The sequence below is a fragment of the Tasmannia lanceolata genome, unplaced genomic scaffold, assembly GCF_043159265.1.
Source record: "Tasmannia lanceolata isolate RefF3 unplaced genomic scaffold, GAP_Taslan_0.1 ptg000005l, whole genome shotgun sequence".
NCBI lineage: Eukaryota > Viridiplantae > Streptophyta > Magnoliopsida > Canellales > Winteraceae > Tasmannia > Tasmannia lanceolata.
Window position 1 is genome coordinate 21,395,896 of NW_027518682.1, and position 27,938 is coordinate 21,423,833.

Genomic DNA, 27,938 nt, shown 5'->3' on the forward strand with positions numbered 1-27,938 from the left:
AAAACCATTTGTGCATAAAGATCGGAGTTTTTATATGGTGTCCGCGGGTGCTGAGAGTAGTCAGGGTGCTGCCGCCCATTATTTTGATCCAACAAGTCATTTGATCAAACACCAATGCGGCAACTGTTTAGGGGCGTACACCATATAATTCCGCACAAAGCTTGTATGAAAAACAACTTTTTAGAGTTATCCAAAGAGACCCTAAATCTACAAGTAGAATGCTTCAACGAGAAAGTTTTTTTTTTTTTTTTTAAGGCAAAACAAAATTGGTACGAAATTCTTGCAAGAAAATTAATAATTGCCACAAGAAGATAATTTCGAGTGACATGAGCAAGGAATCAAACCTAATCAGTGTCATCCTACTGCAGCCTCATCCTCTTTTCTGCATCATTTCTTCCCTGCTTCCCTTGGTTTATGTTTTGTACTCTTGTGGGTAAACGCTTGCTCGATCCTGGCGAAAGATTTGATCGGTGTTCCTTTCCTTTCTTACTAACAAAGTCTGAGAAGGATGGGATGGGAGGAAGCACTATCTTTTGAGAAGAAATTTCCATCTGTACAGATGTCAAAGAGTTTTCTGATTGAACAATGCCATGAGTTTCTTCTACTTCCGCTTCTATTGGTTGCTGATCCTGATCTGTGGGTTTTACTGGAGCCAAAGAAGACTCCACATTTTGCTTACAGGCGTCACTAACCTGAGTGGAATTGGCACCTAGCCGGTCATTTATCTCCGATAAACTCGAGGATGATAGCCATCTAACTGTACTCGCAACTTGTGAGTTATAGAATGTCTTCCCAACTTTCCCATATTTTTTGTAGCACTCGGTTTCAAGGATGGTAGCAGATGCCTCAAATTCAAACCTATCAAAAAAAAAAACCATCTTGGCATTTTAGACGAATGTAATAAGTGCCTATTTAAGAAATAACGAAGGAAAATCTATTTAAAACTCTTTGCTTAAGAGGGTATCTAGTTATCATTCAAAAAAGAAAGTGGGTAATCTAGTCAATCAGTGGGTGAAATGGAAGAGGAAGCATGAGCTTACATTAAGTTGCCAAGCCGCTGTTTGGCCTGTTTAAGAGAATTCAATAACCGTTGCCTGCTTGCGTCCCTCAGCATTTCAGATATGGCCTTCTTGTCGGTAAGGTTACTGGTCTGCATACAGATCCCAGCATTACTAAAAAAACCAAAAAAGAGGAGAAGTTCTAATTACTTCTCAATGTTACATACATATTTCATAGTAAAGGATAATTCTCCATCTTGATCTTGGAACTAACCAATTGACCCTGCTCATTTATTCAGAAAATTAAATAAAAAAGCTCTCATTATCAATTTGCACACAAAATTAAAGTTGCAAAACACTGACATGTTCATATTGCTAGTTAAAACTTAAAATCAAATTAAACTTATATCTGGTTCTTTTGTTGAACTTGTTTATTAAGTCAATCTAGAAGCTCAAACTATATGGGTACATAAATTCCAAAACTGTGCCTGTATGAATTTGTTATCACCGATGCGTATCTATCACCAACTGATGGTGTAGAAAATTAACAGAATCACCCTCTATAAACATCAGAACAGGAAACTACAACAGAAAATGATCATGACTGAGCACCTCCACCACTACAGTTGTTCCCATATTTTCCTTTTCGATCCACAAAATGCGTGAATTTCACATACCACATTTTGCCTATTAATCAAGTTAAAATTATTAAGATGCATTATCAAGGACAACAAAAGAGACATTATACAACTCAGTAAAAACATAATAACAACACTTGTACATGGTAAAGCAGATTCATTTATTTGGTATAACTTCATAGAGTCATAAAACTCATGGATATGTATGTACATTTTTTTTAATGTTATGGATATGTATTTACATTAAACCAAGGACATTTATCATGCTACCTATTTGAACAAAAACAAGCTAAAAAATTATTTAATTCTTGAAGTATATAGTGCTCATATCATGCAGCTAGGAGTTTATTTACCATCAAATGAGGACTACATTTTTACCTGCTTCAATGTAAGGCACATTCACACCCAAGGAGCAGAAGTCAACAAATTCGACATGTAATTTGATGCATTTACAGACTTACATTAGCATGCAGATAGATCTATCAGATAAATCAATCAAACAGATACTCAAATAATTTTTACAGACTTACATTAGCATGCAGAATTGCAGATAGATCTATCAGATAAATCAACCAAACAGAAACTCAAATAATTTTCTTTAGTAGAATGGTGAAAGTAAATAAATTATTTAGCCATGATTTGATGCAGAAAATGATATCTGCATGCTGATCTCATCAAATAAAATCAAACCAAGCAAGAAAAATCAATATTCCTATCTATTTTAGCATACAGATAAAGAATAATTCTTCAGTCCTGAAGGTTATTGGGAAATGTGGAAGTAAAGGACGTAACAAAGCACCTGTTTCTTAGGTGCATCCTTCTGAAAATAAACCTCTTCTGCACGCTCCAAGCATTCAATTTTCTCCATTAGACCAGATTTAGATGATAAATTTGACCTGGCTAGGCTCTTTGCAACCTCCACACCATCTGCCATTTCAAATATGAGAACCTAAGAACCATGATAGACCAATAAAAAATATTAAGATAAGCAAAGTCTAATTGTGAAAAAACATCATTAAAAGATTTGATCATTCCGCCACAGTTTACATTTGAGATGGAACTCCTCGTTCACATGCCATTTCAAAGTATGCTTTGCAAAGTGTACAAGATGGTGAAAGATCAATTCAGGTAACATGGTAAAAAAGTTTCCGTGAATGAAGCAAACTATAAATTTTTATGCTTCGAGAAAAGTGAGACCACTAAAATATAAATGAGAAAAGCTTCATTCCCAATTTATTGAGAAATACAATAGCAGCTGCAATAAACAAAGACATATTTACAAATGCTCTTGGTCGAAGTCATAAAAAAATGATTTATTCCAAGTTGGGCATGTATGATGAATATGCTCCAGGTGGAGCGGCCGAGCGGGATGTTAAGAATAGGATGTGTTTTCTTACCATTTGTGGGGTACTTCCTTTATATCTACGGTGTAATATGATAAGGCTCATCATATGATGGTATTTCTGCAATTAGTGGAATTGAATGATATATATGGATCAAAGAAGTCCTGGGTTTACTTTTGAACTCCCAACTTCTTTTTTCCCTTCTTTCTTCTCTTCTTTCTTATATACACCCTATTGTAACATAATTATTGTTGAAATCTTACTGAATGAAGTTCAGATAAGTTAGAAAAACAATGGTTGAATGCTAAACACAAAACAGTACAGGTATTTGCATTTCAAAAAAAAAAAAAAACAAACAGTACAGGTATTTAATTAAAAAGTAGGTATTCTAGGAAATTCTCAACAGAATTTGATGAGATACCATCAGAATCAGATATATCATCATCAGAAAAGCTTTCCCTATCATCACGATTCCAGAACTCAGTTTCTTGATCTTCTGTAGCCATATTTGATGAGCTGAAACACAATATACAAATTATACATATCATTAAGGGAAAAAATTTCTTCTAATTTATATGATGCTACTTAAAGCTAAGAGCATCCAATAAAGAAAATTATATTTCTAGCAAAAATTTCAGAAATGCAAAAGGGCCATGCACTTTTATCCAATAAATCATTAACTAGGCATGCACAAAATGGCAATCATAGCTAGTGTATGAATAATATGCCAGACAACTGAAAAATTCCCTCCGCTTTTGCAACCTGGTTATTAAGCCGATTCATCTGCCATTATAATATATAGTGATCTGCTCGCAAGTGGCAAGAAGTGTGTTGGGAAATGCTTAATACATTCCAATTAGTCATCGAGAATCATGGTTTAGCCAAAAGGTTCAACTTTTTAAAACATATTACCAGTAAGCCCCTAGACACTAGTTATGCTAACATTCATTAGACACTTTTTTTTTGACAAAAACAACCTGAGAAACTTTAAAAGAAAGACTTTTTTCTCCAAAAAAATTGTTTTATCATTCTTATGAAGCTTAGATTGTTTTTAATATGAGAAACATAGTGTTCTCAGAAGCAAAAGTGTAAAGAGAGGAGTTTTTCCTCTTGAGGCGTGAGACGCAATCCTCACAAATTCTATGAATTATTATATTAAAAAATAAAAGATTAAAGAAAAAATTACTAAGAAACGAGAAAAAAGTGTATGCTTCATTTCCAACCAAGTACCAGCATCCCATCATCAATGCACTAACAAAATAAAATATCAACCCCATTATCCAACTATCATTACCAAGTTACCAACTAAGTAATACAAAGTAGAAAGATTAACACAACAAGTTTACATTACATTCCCATTTCCCAACCTCACGCATAAGAAACACAAATACTTTTTTTTTTTTTTTGGAAAATGATGGCCAATTTTATAAAATAAGGCGACCGAGGAGGTCAAAGTACAAAGCCAAATACATAGAGAAGAAGAACAAGATACATCAAGAAAGTGAAATACAAAGAAAAAGAGGGAACTAAGGAGCAAGAGAATCGAAAAGAGCTAGAGCATCCTTAGAGACTCCCTCTCTCGCCATACGATCGGCTACATGATTAGCAGAGCGGCGAATATAACAAAAAGACCAAGAATATTGAGCCATCCAATCAAATATCTCAACAAATAGGTGATCGAAACGCCATGGTAGATTTTGAGATTTCTTGAGCCATCAAATGACATTCAGAGAATCTCCTTCTATTAATACATTATCCATCCGATCTCTAGCCAGTAACTTCAATCCTTGATGCACCGCTCTCACTTCAGCCTCCGTTGCATCAGAGATCCCAATGGGGCCAGCAAAAGCCCACAACACCTCACCTTCACAATTCCTTAGGACCCCGCCAATACCAGCCGGACCCGGATTACCAAAGCTAGAAACACAAATACTCAAATACACAAACTCATAAGTCACAAACAAGTGGGAGCCCATTGTTCTAACAGAGTTAATGAGCACAAGGAGAGCAATCCCAGCAAGCTTTGGGTTGAATGACTCGCAAGTGGGAGCCCATTTTGGTGCCGGTTCGGGCTAATCCTTTGAAGAGCATGTGGGTTTTGATAGGGTGCTAGTAAAGTCTCTGGGTTGTGGGTGTCTGGGGTGGAGCGTCTTCTCCGGCACGTCCAAGTCGTTCTGGGGTGGGGTCTCCCTGTTGTTCTCGGATTATCTACCCCCATTTCCGCTGTCTCTGCTTCTCCATTCGCTTCTGCAGTCTCGGTTTCTCCGTTTGTTTCTTCTTCTTCCTCTTCATCTCCGTCTTCCTCCTCTTCTTCTGTGTCTGTGGGAGTACTCTCTGTTTCTGTGTCAGACTCCCCCACTGTATACACTTATGGTTCATCATATTCATTATCTGTCTTTGAATCAGTTCCGATCTCGTTATCTTCTTCTTTTTCCGTCTCATCTCCAGTTGTGCGAGGTGAGAGCTGTTTGCACATTGTGAGACTGTTAAGCTCGGTTTGGCTTGCAGCTTCTATTGATGGAGGAATTTGTTAAGAACATGAACTCAAACGGGCATGAGAGGAATATGGATCAGAATGCTTTTCAACTCCGTATCTGGAATAACAATAGGGATTCTTTGGCTAAAGAGTACCTATCGGGGACAAAAAGAATACAGGAGGTTTGGAAAATAAAACGCAGTAGAAGAGGTGAGAGAATGTTTAGGGTGGCAAAAAGAAGAAAAGAAAGTAATTTAGGGGATTGGAAATGCTCGAAGTGTAAGTTTATCAACTTTAGAAGAAGGGTGGAATGTTACAGGTGCCGAAAAGTTTGGTCGGGTTTTGACATTAACGTTCCCTCTACCTTTTCAAAAAACTCATCAGTCATCTCATTCAAGGAGAAGTTGACAGAACCTTTGCCTAAGGTAGCTGCAATTGAGGAGAAGGCAAAGGAAACAGGGGTTTTCTCTGACGTAGCTCGTAATGAGGAGGGGTTCGCAGGCTATGCTGCTGAGCCAGAATTTAATGAGGATACAGTCTTTTGTCCAGAAGAAATATGGGCGGACTCCATCACATTAGCTTCCCAGTTCAGTATTAATAGCACTCTATGGGGGAAAACTAAAGGTGGAATAACTCTTGATGCAGAGGAGTTGCAAATGTGGTTGGAAAAGATGTCAGGAAACACAGGAAGCTTAAAGGTTACGCAGGTGGCTCCTCGGGAGTTTGCTATTGCCTCTTCACAAATTCTCTTACTGGACTCGTATAAGGTTCAATGGGCAAGTGCTGAAGCTAGTCCATTCGAAAGGGTATCTGAGTGGAGGGAAAGATTTTCAGGGAATTTCTTATCTTCTTGGTGGTCGATTAAAGGTTTGCCTCCTCATGCTTGGTCTGTGGTCAATTTCAGAAAAGTGGGATGCAGAATCGGGAGAGTGCTAGCGACAGATGGGTCTTGCGAACAGGGTAATGGGTATGAGACGGCTATGATATTATTAATGATATCCAATTCTGCTCCCGATGTAATGAAAATTCCGGTGTGTATAGATGAAACAGTAGTCTGGGTGGTGGTATCACGATGTTCCACTCGACCTTGGCTCACTGAAGTTCGTGAATCGGAGGAGACGGCAAAACTGTTTTTTCAACCTTGGTCTGGTTCGATCGAGTTTAATGGCGGAGTCGTACCGGAGAAGAGGGGTGCGCAGTTTAGCAATCAAGGGGGAGAGAAACTTTCGTACGCCGCTTCTTCTTCTAGCATTCCCTGCGACGTGTCCTCTTCACGTGATGGTAGCCTAAGCTATACGGGGGTAGCTTATGGCGATTTGAACGTGGAGATGATTACCATGCAGAGGGATATCGTGGAGGGTTCTCATTTGTCTCCAGTACGGCGATTGTCAGAAGTAGGTTTCTCGACTTTGGTGGAGTCGCATACCCCTCTGATAAGATTAGTGGGTTCTCAACCGTCGGATGATCAATATATGCAGATGGGCCCGTTATCGCAGTTTGTTTCTTCGCCTATTCCTCGGATCTGTGGATCTAGCCGTCCTATCCTTTCTATTGAATCCTCTCCGTCGGGTATTATAGAGTTATCTCGTTCGGCGGACCTTTTTAATCTGAGCTGTTTGGAGGCCCATAGCCCACGGGATCTGGTGGACTTTGTGGACTCTTCGATTAATGGGCTTCCTATATCTTATCCAAGTGGGGTAGGTAGTGCGGCTGATTCCCAATTCGAGTTGAAAGCCGCTGGGAATTTTTCTCCTTCTCTTTTAGTAAATTGGTCTGTGCGAGCCAAGTGTTTTTCGATCCTTCAAACTCCAAGTTTGGGGGCCCGAGGGGTTGAAGGGATTCTGGGTAAATCTAATCTTATCTCTAATCTGTTGGACGAGTTTGCAGAAGCTTCCCTGGAAGCAAGTAACAGCGAGGAGGTCGTTCAGGGTGAGGTTTTTTTTACAAGGGGGAGTCAAGGTCAAATGATGTTGCAAAGTGAGGAGGCGAATGATGTTATCCCTTCATCAAATGTATCTTCAGACAGATTTGCGCAGATGTATAGGCGGGAGGGTATCGGTGGGACGAATAGTAGGGCCATCGAAGACCCATCTTGGTCCGATAACAGGTGTAATAACTTGGCTTTGGTCATTACTCAGGAGGAAGATCCAAAACCCATTTCCTGGGTTGATCCTAAAGCTCAGATTTTGGAGTTGTTTGTCAACCACATTATTTCTACGAGCAGGGCTTTGGGCTTGACTTACTCCGGATCAGAGGATCAGTTAATTAATTTGTTCAGGGTTGCAGAGGGAAGAGAATTAGATCAGAGAATGTTATCCGACCCTTCCAGCTTGGAGGGGATCAAAAAGATGCTGCGGGAATTAGCTAAACTCAAATCCGATGTTAATTATGATGGGTCTATTGGTAGTAACTCCAAATCTTCAAATAGGAAAAGTAGAAAAAGAGGAGGTCCCAGGGGTCTTGTAGCTCTCAAATCGGTGTGTCCATGAAGATAATTTCTTGGAATGTGAATGGGTTGGGGTCTTCAGAAAAAAAAGGCTTAAGTTAAAGCAGTTGTAAAACATAATAAACCTGAGGCAGTTTGTATTCAATAAACTAAGTTGGGGGTGGTGAATAGGTCTCTAATTAAGAGCTTAGGAGCAAATGCGAATTGGGAATTCCTAGCCTTGGATGCCATTGGAGCTGCAGGGGGCGTTCTAGTGATGTGGGATCAATCAAGGTGTGAAGTTCAAGAATCATGGATAGGTAAGTTTTCAGTTTCAATTGTCTTAAGGAAGGTGGGGGAACCTGTCCTGCTAACCTTCACAGGTATATATGGTCCAACAGTGAGGAATGACAAGGTCCATTTATGGGAAGAATTAGCCGTAGTCAGGAATAAGTGGGGACATTCGTGGCGCTTAGGCGGGGGGATTCTAACGAAGTTAGATGGGTTGAAGAAAGGTTGGGGTGCAGAAGACCCAATCAGTATATGGGTGATTTTTCTGATTTTATTGCTAGGCATGAATTGATTGATATTCCTTTGTCGGGGGCTAAATTTACTTGGTCTAAAAACTCCAGGAAGAGTCGGATTGATCGGTTTTTGTTTTGCACTGAGTGGTTATCCATCTTTCCGGACTCATATCAAAAGGCTCTTATTCATTCTGTCTCGGATCACTGCCCGCTATTGCTGGATCCAAGATTGGATTCTTGGGGTCCCTCTCCGTTTAGGTTTGACCTGGCTTGGCTTGAAATTCCTAAGATGGAGGAGTTGATGGGGGCATGTGGGTATCGCACAAGGTTGAAGGGGCGGCGGATTTTGTAATAGGGGAAAAGCTCAGAGCGGTAAAAAAGAAACTCAGAGAATGGAACTCTAATAGACTGGGGGAAAGATCAGAAAGAAATTGTGGTTACTCGACAGTATTCGAGCTATCTCTTTGGCGGATGAGGAGGGGACTGCTTTAGAGGAAAGGCTGATAGAGTTGGGTCGATACAAGGAAGAACATAGATGTCTTTTATTGCAGGATGAAATATCGTGGAGGCAGAAATCAAGAGCTTTGTGGTTAAAGGAGGGGGACAAAAACACAGCTTACTTTCATAGCATAGCTAGTGCGAGGAGGCGAAACAATCATATAGCGGCTCTAGAGGTCGACGGTGCTCCATCATTCAATCGGAAAGTCATCACCAAGGAAATTCTGGATTTCTATAGGACTTTATATTCTTCGGAAGTCATTGTGAGACCGGTCTTAGATGACGTGCATTTTAAGGTTCTAGATGAGAACAGTAGGTTGGCGCTGGAAAGGCCGTTCTCGTAAAAAGAGGTGGAGATTGGGGTTTTTTCGATGGACCATGATAAAGCTCCAGGGCTGGATGGTTTTTTGCCTGGCTTTCTTCCAATCTTGCTGGGAGTATGTTAAAGGGGACATCTTTAAATTTTTCAAGGACTTCTTTGAAGGTATGGAGTTGGATAGAGGTACTGGAGCGTCGTTCATAGCTCTGTTGCCAAAAATTAAAGGCGCGGTAAAGGTCTCGGATTTTAGACCTATCAGTCTAGTTGGTTGCCTTTATAAAGTCCTGTCAAAAATATTGGCAGACAGATTAAAAGTGGTTCTTCCTATTATTATTTCGTTGAATCAGTGTGCTTTTGTGAGCCAGAGGCAGATTTTGGATTGCTCGTTGGTGGCCAATGAAACGGTGGATTGGTTGGTCAAGACGGGTACTGCAGGGGTTGTGTGCAAACCTGACATGGAAAAAGCGTATGATAGAGTAGAATGCCATTGTTTGGATCATTTCCTTGGGAAAATGGGGTTTGGGAATCGGTGGGGGGGGTGGATAAAAAGTTGCTTATCGTCGGCTTAGTTTTCCATCCTTATAAATGGTTCTCCAAAAGGATTTTTTAGATCGACTCGAGGCTTGAGGCAAGGGGATCCGTTATCTCCTTTCCTGTTCGTTATCGTTGCTGAAGCTTTGAGTCTCTTAATGGAGAAAGGCAAATCCGTGGGACTAGTTAAGGGGATACAATGTGGCCAGAAAGGAGTTGAAGTGTCACATCTGCAATTTGCGGATGATACTCTATTATTTAGTTCCCCCCAGTTATCAAAAATTTTGAATCTTAAAGCAGTGCTGAGGTGCTATGAAATCGTCACTGGTCAAAGATCGAATTTTTCAAAGTCTCGAATGTATACTGTGAATGTGGGAGAGGAGGAAGCAAAGAATTTGGCTAATCTAATGGGATGCCTTTTGGATAGGTTCCCTTCTTCTTATCTTGGGTTCCCTTCGGGAGGTGGTAGACCAAAAATAGGTTCGTGGGCGCCCATTGTAGAAAGAATCGAAAGGAGACTAGATACATGGAAAAGGACTTTGGTATCAAAAGGGGGAAGATTGACTTTGATTAAGGTTGTGTTGTCTAGTATTCCTATTTACCAATTATCTTTATTCATGTGCCCTATTACCATTGCAAAGCGGATCGAATTGATTCAGAGGAGGTTTTTGTGGGGAGGATCGAAGGAAAAGAGGAGCTTCTCTTTGGTCTCTTGGGAAGATGTATGCAAGCCGGTTCTTGGCGGAGGTTTGGGGATCAGAAAGATCAAACAGGTAAATGTTGTTCTCTTGGGGAAATGGTTGTGGAGGTTTGGCGAAGAACAGTCACAGTTGTGGGCGAAAGTTATTTGCGGTAAATATGGCGCAGATGTGGGAAATTGGAGATCCCTAAATCGTTTCAACAAAACAGGGGTGACTCTGTGGAGGGATATTTTGTGTTTGAGTTGGTTCAACCGCGGCATAAGATAGAGTATACTCAGGGGATAGAATTTCTTTTTGGAATATGGTATGGTGTTCCGTCATTCCTTTAAAAGATTTGTTCCCTGATCTATATGTTGTGGCCGTTGACAAGCAAGCTTTAGTTAAAGATTGCTTCGAGTTTCGGGACAATAAGGTGATCTGGAAGCCGTTGTTCCGCAGAAATTTCTTTGACAAGGAATTGCTCTCGATGGTCTCGTTACTTCAGGTCATGGAAGGTAACTACATTAGTTCTTCAGGGGTAGATAAAAGGATATGGGTTTGGGATTCTTCGAGTTATTTTTCGGTAAAATCTTTCTACAAAGGACTGAATCCGTGTGTGGAAAATCTTTCTGTTGCAAAATTGTGGAAGATGAAGGTTCCCCCAAGAATTTGTTTCTTTGGATGGTCGGTGATTCAAGGCCGTATTCAAACGGTAGATTTTTTTAGGGCAAGGAATATGATCATAGTCAATCATTGCGCTTTGTGTATAGAAGCGGGGGAGTCTGTGGAGCATTTATTTATTCATTGCAAAGTAGCTCGAGAGGTTTGGGGAAGGGTTCTGTCGAGATTCGGTATCGTGTGGGTATTCCCTTCCAATGTGAAGGATCTTTTTGAAGGGTGGGCTTTTATTCCATGGAGGAAAAAAGGGAAAGTTTTGTGGTCGATTTCGTTATTGGCTACGATGTGGGTTCTGTGGTTGGAAAGAAACAATAGCATTTTCGTTGGGCGTGCAAATTCTTCTTACTATCTATATATCAAGATAGTTGCGTTATCGATTTCCTGGGCGAGGGCGCTGCCCATGTTCAAATTTGTTTCGGCTTTCGACCTGTGGGCGGGATGGAAAGTGGTTTGCAACAGTCTAGTACCCGTTCCTAGAATTTCTCAGAAATGGGTCAATCCTCCTATTGGATTTTCCAAGCTGAACTTTGACGGATCAAGCTTGGGTAACCCTGGTCTAGCAGGGATCGGGGGTGTCTTAAGGAATTCAGATGGGGAAGTTGTGCAGGCTTATTCCGGGCCTATAGGTGTTGCAGATTCAAACGAAGCTGAAGTTAGAGCCGCATATCAAGGCATTCTGCTGTTAGGGAGAGAGAGGGTAGCGAACACTATCGTGGAAGGAGACTCGTTAAATGCCATTAGGTGGCTTAAGGGTTCGGTGGTTCCTCCTTGGAGATTACTTCGTTTTTTCTATGAAATAAAGGATATAACGGTTGGGCGCTCTGTAGCGTTCCAAAATGTTAGGAGATCAGCCAATGAAGTCGCTGACAAGTTGGCTAAAGCGGGTGCGGTCAAGCAGTCTCTGGAGCTATACGACTTTCTGCCCCCTTAATTTCTTATTGTTTTGTTTTCATTTGTGTAATTCTGTCATAGTGGGGTGTGCGGGAGGGGACTTTTTCGGTCTCTCCCTTTTTAATATATTCAGTTACCATTCAAAATAAAATAAAATAAGTCACAAACAAAAGTTGAGACACAACTATATACAGGACTCATAATCTATTACTTTTGCACATCTCCATGCAAAAGCATTCCTTTCACCCATGTTACACCTCAAGAGATTAAAGGCACTCTAATAAACCCAACTATTTGTGGAAAATACTTTTGAATGGAGGTAGAAGGGAAAACCCCAATACATGAAGGATTTCTTCTCACTATTCTCAATTATTACTTTTGCATATCTCCATGCAGAATCTTTCCTTTCACCCATGTTACACCTCAAGAGATTAAAGGCACTCTAATAAACCCAACTATTTGTGGAAAATACTTTTGAATGGAGGTAGAAGGGAAAACCCCAATACATCAAGGATTTCTTCTCACTATTCTCAATCACGAATAAAACACAAAAATTTAAATCTTAAAGAGCTTGAAAAACAGTTAAAGGATGTGAGCCGAATAATTGGATAGCCAGGTCTAGAATTTAGAAAGGATCAGAGCAATCAACAGTGTTATTCCATATACTTTTCAGCTTCACAACTCTGCCATCAAGCACCTGTTAAGTAGGATACTTCGGTCATTTAATAAGATTTTTTTAGATTACGCTTAGCATTTTCAATTTATTTGCATTCTTCAAATTTGCTACTATAAATTTGAGTGCTATATCACAAAGAAACTCTCTTCTTTAGGCCGAATTGATCCAGAACCCAAAAAAGAGTTTTTTCCTTGATTGTATTCTCAAGAGTAATAAAAAGACATGAAAAACACCCTACAAAACTCTCTTCCAACACATGCATAAGTTGCTAACATAGAAGCAATGGAACATCAGATAAATTAATTTATTAAATATTTTAAAGTACCTCTTCATAAAGATAGGAGACGGTCCATTCTTTCCCCAATTACTGGGGATGCAAGTAAGTTCCTCCAAATAATTAGCGACCAGGTTTGGATGCTTGCATGCATCACATGATTTTCCACAAAATGATGCAGGAACCTGTTTCGGGTGATGAAAAATAAATAGCTTCACTCAAGTGTAGAGAAAAAAAATGTCATTGTGTACATATAAATATAAGCCACACCCCCACTACCTGTTCTCCAAAGCTCTCGAGAATTTTCTTCCTACGACAACCAGATCCTTCACAGTAGTCAACCATCTGCAAGTATCCATTTTCCAATATCCCATAAATGATTGTTGGATATTCTTTAAAATTTCTTAATACAACTAAGAATCACCTGATTGAAGTCTGCCATGGACTTTTTTATCAAGCAATCTTGAGAGCTTGGAGATTGTGACTTTTTGTTTCTAGCAGTACTCAAGATGAATTCCTGCTAGTTCATTTAAATGCTCATCAAAATCTAATAGAAATTTACCAAAGGAAATATTGAAAATCAAATAGTAAAATAACCATTCTTCTGCGGTCAGGGAGCCCATAGTACAACAAACTTCTTGATGGCAACTGATCACGCCCAGCTCTTCCAGATTCTTGGTAGAAAGCCTCCATTGATTTGGGAATATTGAAGTGGCAAACAATCCGGACATCCTTCCTATCTATACCCTGCATTTCGGGATGGCATGAAAATAAGCCATTTCTCAACATATTTACTAGAAATCATCTGCCAAATGAAAGAGTAACTTGCACGAAACCTTCCAAAGCCAAAAGAATTTAGTAGCATACCATCCTAGAGCAACACCAATCCAATGCTAAGTATCCATGCATCTACCAGAAATGCTCCAACCAGCAAATGAAGCCAACAGAATACCATATTCACAGGTTAACTAAAACTCATGAGTAGATCAACAGACAAAAATGAAAGTTTCTTTTAAAAAAATAGAAAAGGAAATAAGTGATGGATGATAGCTTAGTTGGTGAGGGTTCTTATTCACAATTATCAGTTGTCCAATCAAGTCCTGCACAAGCTAAGCCTTCATAATGTTAATGGTATTACATAATTATAATGCCCATTACCCAATACATGCCCATAGAGTCAAATGTATCACAACAGGTATTATGCAGTCATATAATATGTAATATATTGCATGAGATACCAAATTAATGCAGTAAATTTTTTCTCCATAAGGGAAGATTCTTTTCTTGTCCTTTTAACTTTTTTTTTGCTGAATAAGCAAAATGAAAAGGATTTCAGTAACAGAAGCAAGAAAAAGGACAGTAAAGACCAGGGTGACCTCCCCCTCTTAAGAAAGACACGCTTAGTAAGAAATGACCAGTACAGCACGCACGCATATAGTTCAGTGTATATCATTTATTGTTACTTAGTAACTAGATGGGCATTTTGGTGTGGTAATTTACCAAAGATCCCGTCTAAAACGTGTGCCTCTATTTAAAAATGACACACGCATTCCTGCCTGAGTTATAAATTTCAAAATGGATCTTATACCTTATTGATTGAAAAGAATTAGCCTATTTACAATTTAGATTAATTATAGTATAACTATATATACAAGAAGCATTAGCTACGTTACACAGAGTTGCACCTACCCTTTTAATATTATAAAGGAATGTACATTTTTTTAGATCTTTGTTGTTCTAGTACAAAATTGTATATAGACAATCCTTGGTTGAATCTGGTTTGCGTGTGTGACTGCTTGGAATGTTCGAAGAGATATCATGTGATGATTGGACCCTTTCCGGGTGGACATCAAATTCAGGGTGCGGTCTAGTTTGTGCAAGTGATTCTAGAATGATGTTTGGTGTGGAGATAGTCCTTTCATGACCGACTTCCTTCATCTCTTCAGAGTGGCGGTGGATCTTGAGTTGAGGCGACTAGAGTGGAGTGGAGTGGTCCTATTCCGCAAGAAATTCTTCGATCAAGAGATTGGCTCTGTGACAACGTTCTTGGCTAGATTGGACTCGTTTCTCTTTTGAGGTAGGGGTGGATCGACAGTTTGGATCTAGAGTACTGATGGGTTGTTCTTTGTCAAATCTTTTTTTCCAGCAGCATACGCCGATATCAGTCCCTTTGCCTGCCATGAGGGACTGATTGACTCAGGCACCCACATTGAGCTTGTGCCTTCGAATGGACCACCTGCATGGATAAGATTCTGATAGTTGATCAATTACATAATAGACTTAGGATTATCTCTCCAGCAACTGCAGAATTTGTGCGACAAAGGAGACGGTTGATCAACTTTTCCTTCTCTGCAGCTTCATGAGAGATATATGGCTTTCGTTCTTTATCTTTTTGGTGGCTTGGGTCATGCCTTGCCATATTGTTGGGCCTTTTTTAGTCCAGGGTTTTTGCTCCATGGCTGTTTAGAGGGAAAAGTTGTGTAGCCTATCCATAATTGCGGTTTTCGTGATTGTGTGGAAGGAAAAGAACCGAAAATCTTCAAGGGGGTCATCATGAGCACATGGCATATACAACAACATATTTTTTTTTATATTGTCGTTCACTGGGTGGTGGTTACTTCTGAGCTCAAGCATTTCCAAGACTTCTATTTGCTTCTCCTGGTATGCAATAAGAGAGAATGCTCCTTATTAGAGTTCCAAGCCTTCTCATGGATGGTCTCCTCCTATGATTGGTTTCCTGAAGCTGAACTTCCAACGTTTCTAGCCTAGGGAACCCTGTGCCCATCAGTAATAATGTCATTAGATGGATTCAGGACAAGAAAGGCTTTCCGTGGCTCTCTCCGCTGACAAGATTGAGGAGATTTTGGCCATGGCGGGATGCCATGAGACCTCTTTCCATCATGTTTATCACTTTATCGCTCCACCAACAATGAAGCAGATTCTCTTGCCTGCAGTGAGGTTGGAAGAGGCACGTTTGTGGTCTTTGACCAGCTTCCCCATTGAGGGTTCTGTGTATCTTTCCTTCTTTTGATGATGTTCTTGACCACCTCCGTCGATGTTTTCCACTTCGAGCTTTTTAGTAAAATTTACCCATTTAAAAAAGTGAGTGATTTTTTGTCATATGTTTAATAAAGTATACAAAATTGAGCAAACAATGAAAATTTTCATTCGAGATTAAAATATAGCTCACTAGAACTAAAAGTGAACTTATTTAATAAAGATTTCAAAGAACGTACCCAAAAGCCACTGTTGCAACTACTACTTTTATTTTCGAAGAAATCCAATCATCTAAAACAGAGCTGCGCAGTTTATTATTCAATCCTGCATGGTAAGCTAGGAGGAACAACAAAAAAAATGAATAAGAAACACCCTTACCAGCAACTACCGAGAGTAAAAGGTAAAGAAGAAAATTTATATTTGCTTACCAGCACAAGAAATACCATCCTTTGACAAATAAGCAGACAGCTCATCGCATGCAGTACGTTCAAGGCAGTAAATAATTGAGCAGACATCTCCACTAGACTTGAGCAGATTAGATAAATCAATGTAGACATCATTTAAGAGATCTTTGTACCGAACTGCAACAACAGTCAATCGAATTAGATAGGAACCATGCCGCCTATTAAGTTTAGCGATGGACCAGAAATTCTCCATATCAATGAAAACTTATAACAAACATGATGGACCAGAGATAATTTGTAAGATGCTTTGCAAGTCATTTGCATCTCTACACTCCTTAATTCAGTGCAGGAATATTACTCATACCCAAATTGCCGATCAATTTCAATCTTGCCTTCATACGGCCTCATTGGAGACATCTGCCAACCGAATTTCTGTTTCTATTATGCAAGGTTTTGCTCTCAGAAAATAGCAACCTATATTTATGTGTAAGGTGTGCTTGCAACCGACCACATTACAAGAAATATGTAAGGCTGATTGATTAACAGTGGAACAACACAATAATTCATATGTCCTTCAGCATGCTTTCGAGTTTCGACCGGACCAACTAGCGAGCAATTAAAACCATTGATGTGCATTCGAATTCAACAGCTGGCCTTGAAAGTAGCAACTAATTATTGTTTCTTATTTCATATGACAAGACTAAAAGGGCGGCCCAGTGCACAAGGCTCCCGCCATTGCGGGGTCTGGAGAGGGCTAGATGTACGCAGCCTTACCCCTGCTTTGCAGAGAGGCTGTTTCCGTGACTCGAACCCGTGACCACCAGGTCACAATGGAGCAACCTTACCATTGCGCCAAGGCTCGCCCTATTTCATATGACAAGACTGCCCAACAAAAATATAATAACATATAATTGATCTTCTTCTTTTTTTGAATGATGGAAATTTATTAATAAAAACAGAACAGAAGTTACAAAAGCTCCCAGACAGAGTTGGTCAAGGCCCGAAAAGAACGATACAACAACAGGACAGACAAAGGAAAGACATTGAGTACATTGAGTTCAGCTAGAAATGCATTACCTTCATAAAATATATTAGGACGATTAAAAGATGCCCGAAGAACCAGAGGGTGTTGCAAGCACAATGAATCTATCACATCCTTCTGAACTCTGCAGTACAAGATGATAATCAATGGCGGAGCACAAGGGCTACATCTAATTAATTTGAGAGAATGACATCATTTATTAAACTCCAGACACAAGAATTTCTTCAGAAGCGTATAATTACAACTTTGTAAGTTCTTATGTCCATTTGTAAAGATAAAGGATTGGATCCAGTTCTCGACATGGAAGGATTCATGCGGACATAATCTCTTTAGGACGATATTGTTATCTCTTGTCCACAAGCACGGGTGGTGAGTGTGACTAACCAAATAATAGAGCCCACTGCAACAAGATTAACTGTTCTGCAATTTCTAACCATGACTATATTTACAGGGAAAGTTCTAGATTTTCTCCAAATGGCCAAAACATGAGAAAACTTATAGATTTGTATAGTGTTCCTTTAGTAGAAGTGAAGAGAATACATAAGGGAGGGAGAGGATGGAATTCGTGAAGAAAAAGTCATTTCATTCAGTTCTTATACAATCAGTAACTTAAATACATTCATTCAAATGACAGAAATACCCTCAACGACTCAATACATTAAACATCCAACTGTCTATTTTTCTAGAACATCCCCTCAAGCTGAATTGTTCCCTTAAACTTGATCAGCTAGTCAACAAGATGCACTAAGGCCCATTTTCAAGATAACTGCAACTTGATCATGGCTGGGCATATGTCTAAGGATAAGCACACCATTTTCTAGCTTTTCCAGGATGAAATGATAATAGATTTAGATTTGTTTGTCCCTTTAATGGAAAACTGGATTCTAGGACAGCTTGATTGCAGTTTGATTACTACAGTTGAGTATATGACAACCCGAATTAATTAAAAGCTCTCGTGGTAGATGACGTATCCAAGTAAGTTCAGCAATATTAGTGGCCATGCACGGTAGGGTTCGGCACTGGACCTTGTAATTATTCACTGCTTCTTTGATGGGGACATCAACGAAGGAGGAGGATTCAAAGTCTACAAGCAAAGAAAGAATCGTGGGAAGAAGAAGGACTGATTTCTGCATGAGAGATGGACGTTCACACATGCTACATATACCAAATGTGCCATGCCACATGACGTCCACTCTATATTGACGTTTTTCTTTTAGTTTTTTATTATTTACTTTATATTTTCGTCATTTTATTTGTAGCCTACTTTTTAGGCATCAAATCTCATCCGTTTGAATTGTTTTTGGTATTATTAGAAAGGTTTTTCAATTACCTATCTAACGGGCCCAAAATCACATGATTTAGATGTGTTTTGAGCAAGTTATGAATATTTTTAGGAAGTGGTATAGGTCTATTACAGGATTACTATTTTAGGTAAGTTTTTGTAATAACCGACCCTACCATAAAGGCGTTGATTATTTTAGGATGCCTAATGGTGGCCTTGGATCATGTGATCAATGGTTAGATCTTGAGAATCTCATTTATCAAAGATCAAGGGCACTTATTAATTCGAGAATTTGCTAAGTTTTATACTAAAATCTTTCTAGAAAATATTTTCTTTGAAAACTTTTTCCCAAACACCTTAATGGGTGTTCGAATTTCCATGAAGGAAAGGTGGACCCCACATATGATTTTCTAGAACTGTTATTTTAAAGTAAGGCAACTTTTATTTGAATTCCATAAAGGAGGGAATATGATGATAGCAAGATCTTAATTGAATCTTCATTAATTTAGAAAGACAATAAATCAATTCTAATTAGGAAGGGAATAAGGGAAACAAAATTTGAAAGTTGGGAGAGAGGGAATATCCCATAGAATCATGGAGATTTGGCCAAATCTTCATCTATTTGACCTTCCTTCTTATCTTTTAGTAACCTAAGATTTGCACTCATCCATTTAAGAAAGAAAGCTCAATTTTAAGAATCAAATTCTTGGAGGGAAACCTAAAAGGCAACCCTCCATGATTAGTATAATCCAAAGCTAATAATTAGCATAATCAAAGAAAGCCAAATTATTCTCATATCTAGGGAACACAATTTATAAATACACATTGTTGCCTCAAGAAAACAAAAGAAGAAAGATTACAACTATGTTAAACAATAGTATAGAAACTAGAGTAGAAAGATAAGGGAATGATTGAGAAATTAGGGGGGGAGTCTAAAGTTAGTAAGACTTGTGGGGCAAGTTTCAAGGAAAGCATAAATTGGGGACTCTTCCCTCCCATAAAAAAAATTGGACATCCGAAACTTTTTCCCTTGCTCCTCTCACATTCATATACCCACGCCAAGTGGAAAGAACAGTAGAAAAAAAGAAGAAGAAGGGGATCTAATACTTTCAAGCCCTAGGTTAATCTCAAGTAAGTGCTCTTTTCTTATTATTTTTGTTTGCATTTCACCTGTGGTGGCTGATAATCAGTTGATGGCCACCATGTTAAATAAATGGGATTTATGGATGAAATTTTATCAACAGTTGATGACCCTATGTTAATTAATTAGAAGCTTCCTTTGATAAATTGTGTTATCTATTGATGGTCACAATCTTATTCAAATGGATGTTAAATGAATGGGTGTCGACCGTTGATTTGACCAATCTGTATATATACATAAGTATTTTGATCCATCTCAAACCACGACAGCAATTAGGTCGGCTGGTTATGTTATCTTTATCATCTAGTTTGGGACATAAGTAGTGATGTCTCGGGGTTTATTCCATGCCCCGAAAACTGGTCAGCATTAGTATATTTTTATGTATGTTACTGCCCAACCACGGGGCAGAAGCGTAAATGTGTAAATGTACCTAATCGTTATCTCAAATTATGGCAGCATTGAGTAAAAACACGGATGTATCCTCTGTACAAAAACAGTTCAGATTTAGGACTGTTTGAATGCCTCAAAATCTTGTACACAAATCTGGTTCAAAAGAAATTTGTTTGTTTTTCTTTCTGTTGAATAATTTGGGGTCCAACTTGTACCAGATTATGTCCTATTATTGAAGTGCTCTTTGGACCTTCAATGAGTTATGACGACGGTAGTAATTAAGGGTACTCTGACCCATAACAAGGCAGCAAGGACACAGCTTAGTGTTTGGGTCTTTGGTTCCCACATCAGTACAGATTTGGACATTTTGCATGCATGATTTGAAAATTCAGATCTAAAATAAACTGAATATGTTCATGATTTATCAAAAGAAATCTTTTATATGGTTTTGATAACCACCAATTACATGTTCATGTTCATATCCGATCCAATATATCTAATGTACCTACTTACAATTTTGGAAGTCCAAAGGTACTATAAACATAAAAGAACTTGTGAAAATATATATACTTATATTTTGTTAGTGCTCATAACAGAGATAAACTCAATGATTTCCCCTATATTATAAATATATATATAGGAATATATGTGATATTAAATGAAATTTTGGGTATATTTCCTATCCCTCATCAGTTCGTTAAACTAGGATACATAACATAGTCCTTGTCAGAATTTCCATATTTAAGTTAACTAGATGTTTCTGTTGTTAAATTGAATCAAAGAATATTTCGTGTCAGTAGTGGGTTGGATACATTAAATAAATTTTGGGTACATACATATACTATCTTACTAGTGAAACACGCACAATATCCCAAACGAATGCTATCTACAGCTGATCGTTCCACCATTCCCGAGTACTTATGAGAGTCAAATAATTACAGTCTTTTCGACGATTTCTTAATTGAGTATAAACTTAGAAGGTGTGGGTGTGACTCTGATCTTCAGGTTATCTCCCTCACATCACGCGTGAGATTGTCTCAAGTTCCACACCAACCAGGTTTGACAAGGCAGGTGATAGCTAACTCTGCTTGTATGGGTTTTCAATTTCTACAACAAGGAGGGTGAAGTATAATAAAATTTTATTGTTTCTAAATTTATTTTATGAAATTCAGTTCTTATATCGCATGTTTGGCATTATATCTGCTTTTCCATTGGAAAATTATTAATTTAACCGTAGTTTCTCATTTACCTGAAATAATTTGGAAGGCGTATTGAACTATATAAATTATCCAAGAAAAGGAAATGAGGAAGGGTGATGGGAAAGCATTGAGTTATCTCCGTAATTAAAGGTATACAACTTGGGAGAACCGCGCAACCCCTAGTTGATGTCAGAATCCTACGGAGGCCAAGAGTCCCTAGGCGGTATGATCTACCGTAATAAGTCCACGCGGAGTCGGCCGTGTCGGCAAGGGCAACAGGCTAGTGGGAGCTGGAGTGCCCTGGGTTTTAAAAGAAAAATGGCATAATAAGAACGTATTGGATTTTCATGCATTTCTATTGTAAATGACTCTACTCATTTCAGTTATCAGTATAATTCATTGTTTTAATTTGATTTCTCTATTCTGTTGTAGAAATTTACCGTAAATCTTTATTTTGGAATTCAACTGTTTTATTAGCATCGTACGGATCGTGAATTGTTGCCAAATTGAACTTTTATACCTGCCTGATTTCTATCAACCGCTCGGACGTTGTTTTCTCCACCACAGGACTAGAGAACGTTAATGAGAGTGCGTTTCCGCACGAAGACATTTAGGAGCGTAGGGGATGGGAGCGATCAAATAAGGGGACAATACAGCTTGGTCATCACTTTTAATCTAGTTTAGCTTGTCTAGTTGAGATTTTATTCGGATGATTAATTGTTTTAAGTGAATGTTATGTAAGGGAACATTATTGGGATTGGAATAAGAATGATGGTTGTTTAATTTTCATATATGGTTTAAAAAACAAAAAAAATTTATGAATATTTTGACAAATGTTTGCCGTAGCGATCCGACCATGGAAATCGGGTCATTACAGTTTTTATCTTTATTTAGCTTTGTTTTAGAATAGATGAATGGTTGAGATTAGTTTTTAACTTTAAGTTATCTTCTAGGATTTCTTTTCTTATAAATACATCTTATGAAAGCAATGTAAGAGATTTTGGAATATTGAATAAAATTGAGAATTTTTTTTTGTGAGAGCTATTGTGGCTTGGACTTCTTCTTCTCTTCTCCTCTTGGTGGCTTGGAGCCATTCTTCTCTCATCTCCTCTCATCTATTATCTTCTATTTTTTCAATCAAATCAACACAAACAAGGTTAGTAAATCAGATTTTCTATTTTCTTTGTTCTTAAACCCTAAAACTAGAAAACCCAAAATCCATAGCTCTCCCATATTCTCCAAGATCTTGTCATGAGATTTTGAGGGATTGTTTTTATGATTAAACCTCAGCCTAAACACTCAAGAACCCTAACTTTAAACCCCTTTTTAGCCTTATTGCAATTTTCACCCTTTTCAAGCGCGGAAACCCTTTTAAAGATCCATAGCCTAAATTAACCGTCAAATCAAAACCTAAACCCTACAATTACCTTTCTTTTACCTTCTCAACCTTAACCTAAGATTTGAACAGCAGTATTAAACCAAAATCCCAGAGCTGCCAAATTACTAAAAGACCCTTACAACCCAAAACTGGACCGTTTTTTAGCCTTTTACTACTGCTGTACATTTTTTTTGTTTTTCTTCATTGGATATTATTATTTTCATGCTTGTGTGATATCCATTTCATTGGTACTTACATTAGCTTTTAGTTCTTTTAATTGGTTGCATGCGTAGGCCTAGTTTCAGAATAATCTTTCTATTATCAATTCATCTTATTGCTGCTGCCCATAGATTAATTAGGCGTTAATTCGGTCCTAGGTAAGTTGTTAAGTGTTCTTTTAGTTTTCCGCGTAAGCCCTAAATTGTCCTAAAGTCTAAATCCCAATAGGAGTGTAGGATTTTCCCTAAATTAGGTATTGTCCTGCATCATTCTTAGGTATTGTCCTGCATCATTCTTAGGTATTGTCCTGCATCATTCTTACTACTCCATGAGATGAGCCAATTTTCATAAGGCTCATAACCCAATATCCTGTTATTGATCTTCTTGTATCTGCATAACCAGCATAGTCAGCATCTGAACATCAGTCATTTCATTCAACAAAAGTATGATAGCACTAGGGTTCTTCTTGGTGGCTTTGGTTGCTTGCTTTGATGGTCTAGAGCTGATGGAAGGCTCCGATACCAAGTTGGTTGGTGGTTTAGGGTTTGATATACGAATAAGAAAGAGACAGGAGAAAAGAGAAGAAAACGTATCAGAGAAAGGGAAAAATAGAGAGTGTTATCTCTCTAATCTAGTTCCTATTTACGTATGGAGAATAAGAAACGAAAAGAAATTACATACATATCCCTCTCTAGAGAGACAATTAGACATAACATACAAATGAGACACATAAGAACTAAAATGAATATTCAACAACAGTGGCCAAGAAAATTCCTATATAGGTTTCAATTCTACATTTCTCTTCAATACAACAGTCATTTTACTAATCAGATCCACAAGAATAATGGTAAAGAAAGTTTTGCATTTCCTCTAAAATTGTCACACATTTCCAAATCCACGAAAACAAATAGAAGTAAACTAGATTTACTTAAAAATATCCAAACAGGTAATGGTCAAAAGTGTAAAGTAGTAAGAATTTAAGAAAGCCACACCCTGTACCACCGCTTGATAATCTTAATTTTGCACATGTTATATCAAAAACCACTGCCAAGAATGCATGGAAAATGACTTACTTAGGAACAGCAGTAGCTGTTAAAGCCAATATTGGCACATCAGGAAGACGGTTCCTCAGAGAAGAAAGCTTACGATAACTGGGCCTGCATTGTGTCAACATATCAGAAGAATCTGAAATAACCATGAATTCTGAGCAAATAAAATGTTCCGTGTCTGTGCTAGCGCTATAAATATCCATTTATTAAGCAGGAAAATGAAAAGAAAATCCCAAATTCTTCTCGCCATAAATATCATTTCCTAATGATTTTAAAGACAGAAATTTTTATTTTTTTTTCAGACCTAAAGTCGTGGCCCCATGTCGAGATGCAATGCGCCTGAAATACAAAAGCAAAGGGTAATGACATGTCAAAATCTGGATATCTCAGCTGCAAATACAATAGAACCAGTCCTACTTCTACAAGGTACATAAATTCATACCTCATCTATGGCAATTAGATTCAGTAAGCCTCTAGTATAAAGTTTTGTTAGCTTTGACATAAATCCAGGTGTTGCAACCAATTCTGGTGTTACATAAAGCAATCTTAAGGATGGCTTTCCAGCATCAAGGTTTTCATAAATCTGGCACAAAAACAGAAACTAAGAATGTCACAATGAAACACAAAATTCAACACCAAAGCAGTCAAAAGTGGAAAAGACATGGCCCAAAGCATATCACACGTCTGCTAGCAAAATTCTTTAAAGTTACGAGGAACAGTGTTTAGAGTTATGAGGCAGAGTGTCAAGATTATCAATTAAAAAACTTCCATCTTGAGGCATATGGGAAATATAACTGGACCTGCTAACTAACTAATTTGAGTCTCTGAACAGACTGTGGTTAATACTTCACAACAACACAACCCAAACTGCCTCGTATATACTTGATGCTTTTTATGTCCAAAATTAGTTTCTGCATAAACATTTTGACGTAAAACTTAATAGCAGTACCCAAAACTAGTGACCTCAAAGATGATTAACAAAATTTGAAACTTAACACAAGTTAAGGCTTCAGCGGGAATGTAATTGCTAAGAATAGAATACATTTTCTTTAGGTTCCACCAGAATAAAATTATGGTCACGAGTATTAACTTCTCACAGTATCGCAATAATAAGATAGTGATTTTCTAAAACAAATAATATAGTAATCCTAGCTACTGTCACAACTCACAACTATACTCCTCAAGAAGTTAGCTGTTGACAATACATGGCCACCTTTTTTCCGAACGATACAATTCATTCATGGCCTCTTATGGCACATATATACTTCTATGACAATTTTTACTGTTCATTTTTTAAATATAGGACTTTTAAACCTTTGCATATTCATAGACATAAGCTCCCTCTGCATTTTTGCAAAGCTCGACTCTTAATTACCAATTACCATGGTGCACCATGGGAAAATTACAACTACAATATTCACCTTCTCTCTGATGCTTGGCGTCTGAGTTGATGAGAGATATTCTGCACATATACCTTTTTCCTTTAACGCTGTTACTTGGTTTTCCTGTGCAGAAGAAAAGAGAGTTTTAACACACCCTCTGAAATGCCAAAGGGGGAAAATGTATAAGGATAAGAAAAAAGCTATATAGAAGGTATATGCGTACCATCAATGCTGTTGAGAAGAATCCAATAAGACAATAAGAACTGTCAGAGTTGTTCCAACAATTAACTCCACCAAATTGTACTGGACATAAATTTCAACTAAGATGTAATGAACAGACAAGAGAAACAGCATTCACCTATCAAAGGAGAAATCACAAGCACAACACCCATCTTAGCCAATGCAGGAATCTGGTAGCACATCGACTTTCCTCCTCCAGTTGCCATGAGACAAAAACAATCCCTTCCTACAAAGAAACATGCTAACTTGATTAAAGGAACCTAATCCTCGTTTACAAACAGCTAATTCCGACAAGACCATTAGAAAAAGAAAATGGGAAGTTTCTTCACTTCTCTTTTAATAAATCAAGTTTTATTATTGACACGTGAATATAAAGTGCTGCTGGTATACAAGTTTAATGGCATATTAAGTAAGAAACTCAAAAAGGATGAGATAAGGAAACCTGACAAAACAGCTTCAATGGCATCTAGCTGCTTTCCCCTGAATTCAGAATACCCAAAATATTGTTTCAATAGCTTCAATAAACCTTCCTTTACATAGCGTTGCTTCTTGGCATCAACCAAATTTACCACCGGCAAAGGCGACTTCTCCATTCTCTATTGTACGCCCCAAAAGAATTCCAATGCAGAAAATAAACTGGAAAATATAGGAAAAATGAAACATAAAATAAAGCAATTAATAACATTAGGCACAAGAAACAGAATAATACATTCGATGATACCTTAATTCAGATGATTTTGAGATGAAAGAAAGGGATGAAAAGATTCATTACAGCCCTAAATCAAAAGTTCCTTCTTTGTGATCTGAAAACGTTAGATATGAATTAACCTTTATGTTACCAAACACAAAATTTGGAGGGGGGAAAAGGTGAATTCAAATATATGTTTGTAGTTTATACGTGTAAACATCAAAATATTTTTTGTCTCTTTATCGACAACCAGAAATACCCTAAGAGAACCAAATCTTCAATTGAGAGAGAGAGAGAGAGATAGAGCAAAATGGTCATAAAAATTGCTGGCCTTTTTGCAAAATTGCAGTGCAAATATCAAAACTGTCAGCTAGGCTCCAAAAAAAAATACTACAATCAAATGTAATAAGAGAAGAAATCCTAGGCAGATTAGCAGATTAGAACAAAACTCAAGACAACTAACAATGCAAACTATACAAGGCAAAAGCATCATCCCCATCCAAAATTACAAAATACATATCAGAAGAGAAAAGAAAATTCAACCAAAAATCAAGCTAGCCAAAAACCTAGCTTTCTCAGCAATTCCTAAACATTAATAAACTAATACAATCAAAAGTCCCCTAATTGCTGAGAACACAATAAGAGGAATGCCCGAAAAAATCCGCATCAAAAGAAGTTTCTTTAATTCAGAGAAGAAAAAAGAAACTTAACTGATAAATGAGCTCAAAAACACCAATAAGTAGGAAAAAAAATGCTAGGGTTTTCATAAAGAAGTTGGATCGAAAGGGCGAAATCGAGAAAATGTTATATAAAAGATCTGATAGGAAAATGAATTAAATTAACCAAAATAAATAATCGATTTTCAGAGAGAATGAGATAGAGAAGAAAACCTGCAAATCCACAAAAATCCGTTGCATAGAGAAAGGAAAACGAAGGGCGGGAATTTATAGAGTCCTTTGACGCCATTTCTAATAATGCAGGGGTAGTATCGTCATTTAAAATAAGAACCTTTAAATTTAGCCAGCACGCTACTATGAGTGTCAATGGGCCGGACCGCACCGGGCCGATAATGGCTTATAAATCCAGAGCTGGATATATGTAGTGAGTTGATTTTTTCACCCTCTGTAGGATAATGCGCCCCCCTTGTAACGTGATTTTGACATAAAAAGTTAAAAACGATAAAGTCTGCCACAATTAACGTTACAAGGGACGCCCATAATCCTACAGGGGGTGAAAAAACGATCCCCCTATATATATCCAATTTTTTTAATCGGGAGATGCCCGGTTTGGAATTAAGGATTAGTTCGTTTTGGATTCTGGGAATTGATTTTGAGTCCAACACTGATTTTAAAAATCAAAACTAGATACTGTCCAATAACCAGTTTTGGAAGCAAATTTAATTCCCAAAATCCAAAACGTGCAAGTTGCAAGTTGCAAGTCTGAAGGCCTGCTCTAACCCAAAATTTTCCTGTTAGCCTGAAAGCCTCCGGACTGATTCGGGCAATCTTATTACATTTTTAGACCATAATATATAAGTTGGAAAAAAAAATGAAAAGAGAAACTCTAAAGCCATGTC

General features: G+C 38.0%; 1 protein-coding gene across 1 annotated transcript; it reads right to left on the reverse strand.

Annotated features, from left to right (window-relative positions):
• Positions 1-222: 222 nt before the first annotated feature.
• Positions 223-27,386, reverse strand: RECQL3 (DEAD/DEAH box RNA helicase family protein). Its single transcript, XM_077380273.1, has 19 exons — positions 27,253-27,386; positions 26,117-26,310; positions 25,793-25,900; positions 25,658-25,665; positions 25,474-25,557; positions 24,495-24,635; positions 24,357-24,391; positions 24,077-24,160; positions 17,430-17,518; positions 16,377-16,529; positions 16,184-16,284; positions 13,549-13,698; positions 13,376-13,468; positions 13,231-13,296; positions 13,003-13,136; positions 3,401-3,495; positions 2,436-2,563; positions 1,041-1,150; positions 223-858 (listed from the first exon to the last, which is right to left on the reverse strand). Exons 2-19 carry the CDS (start codon positions 26,265-26,267, stop codon positions 360-362), a joined length of 2,229 nt encoding a protein of 742 aa, XP_077236388.1. The 5' UTR covers positions 26,268-26,310; positions 27,253-27,386; the 3' UTR covers positions 223-359.
• Positions 27,387-27,938: the final 552 nt, after the last annotated feature.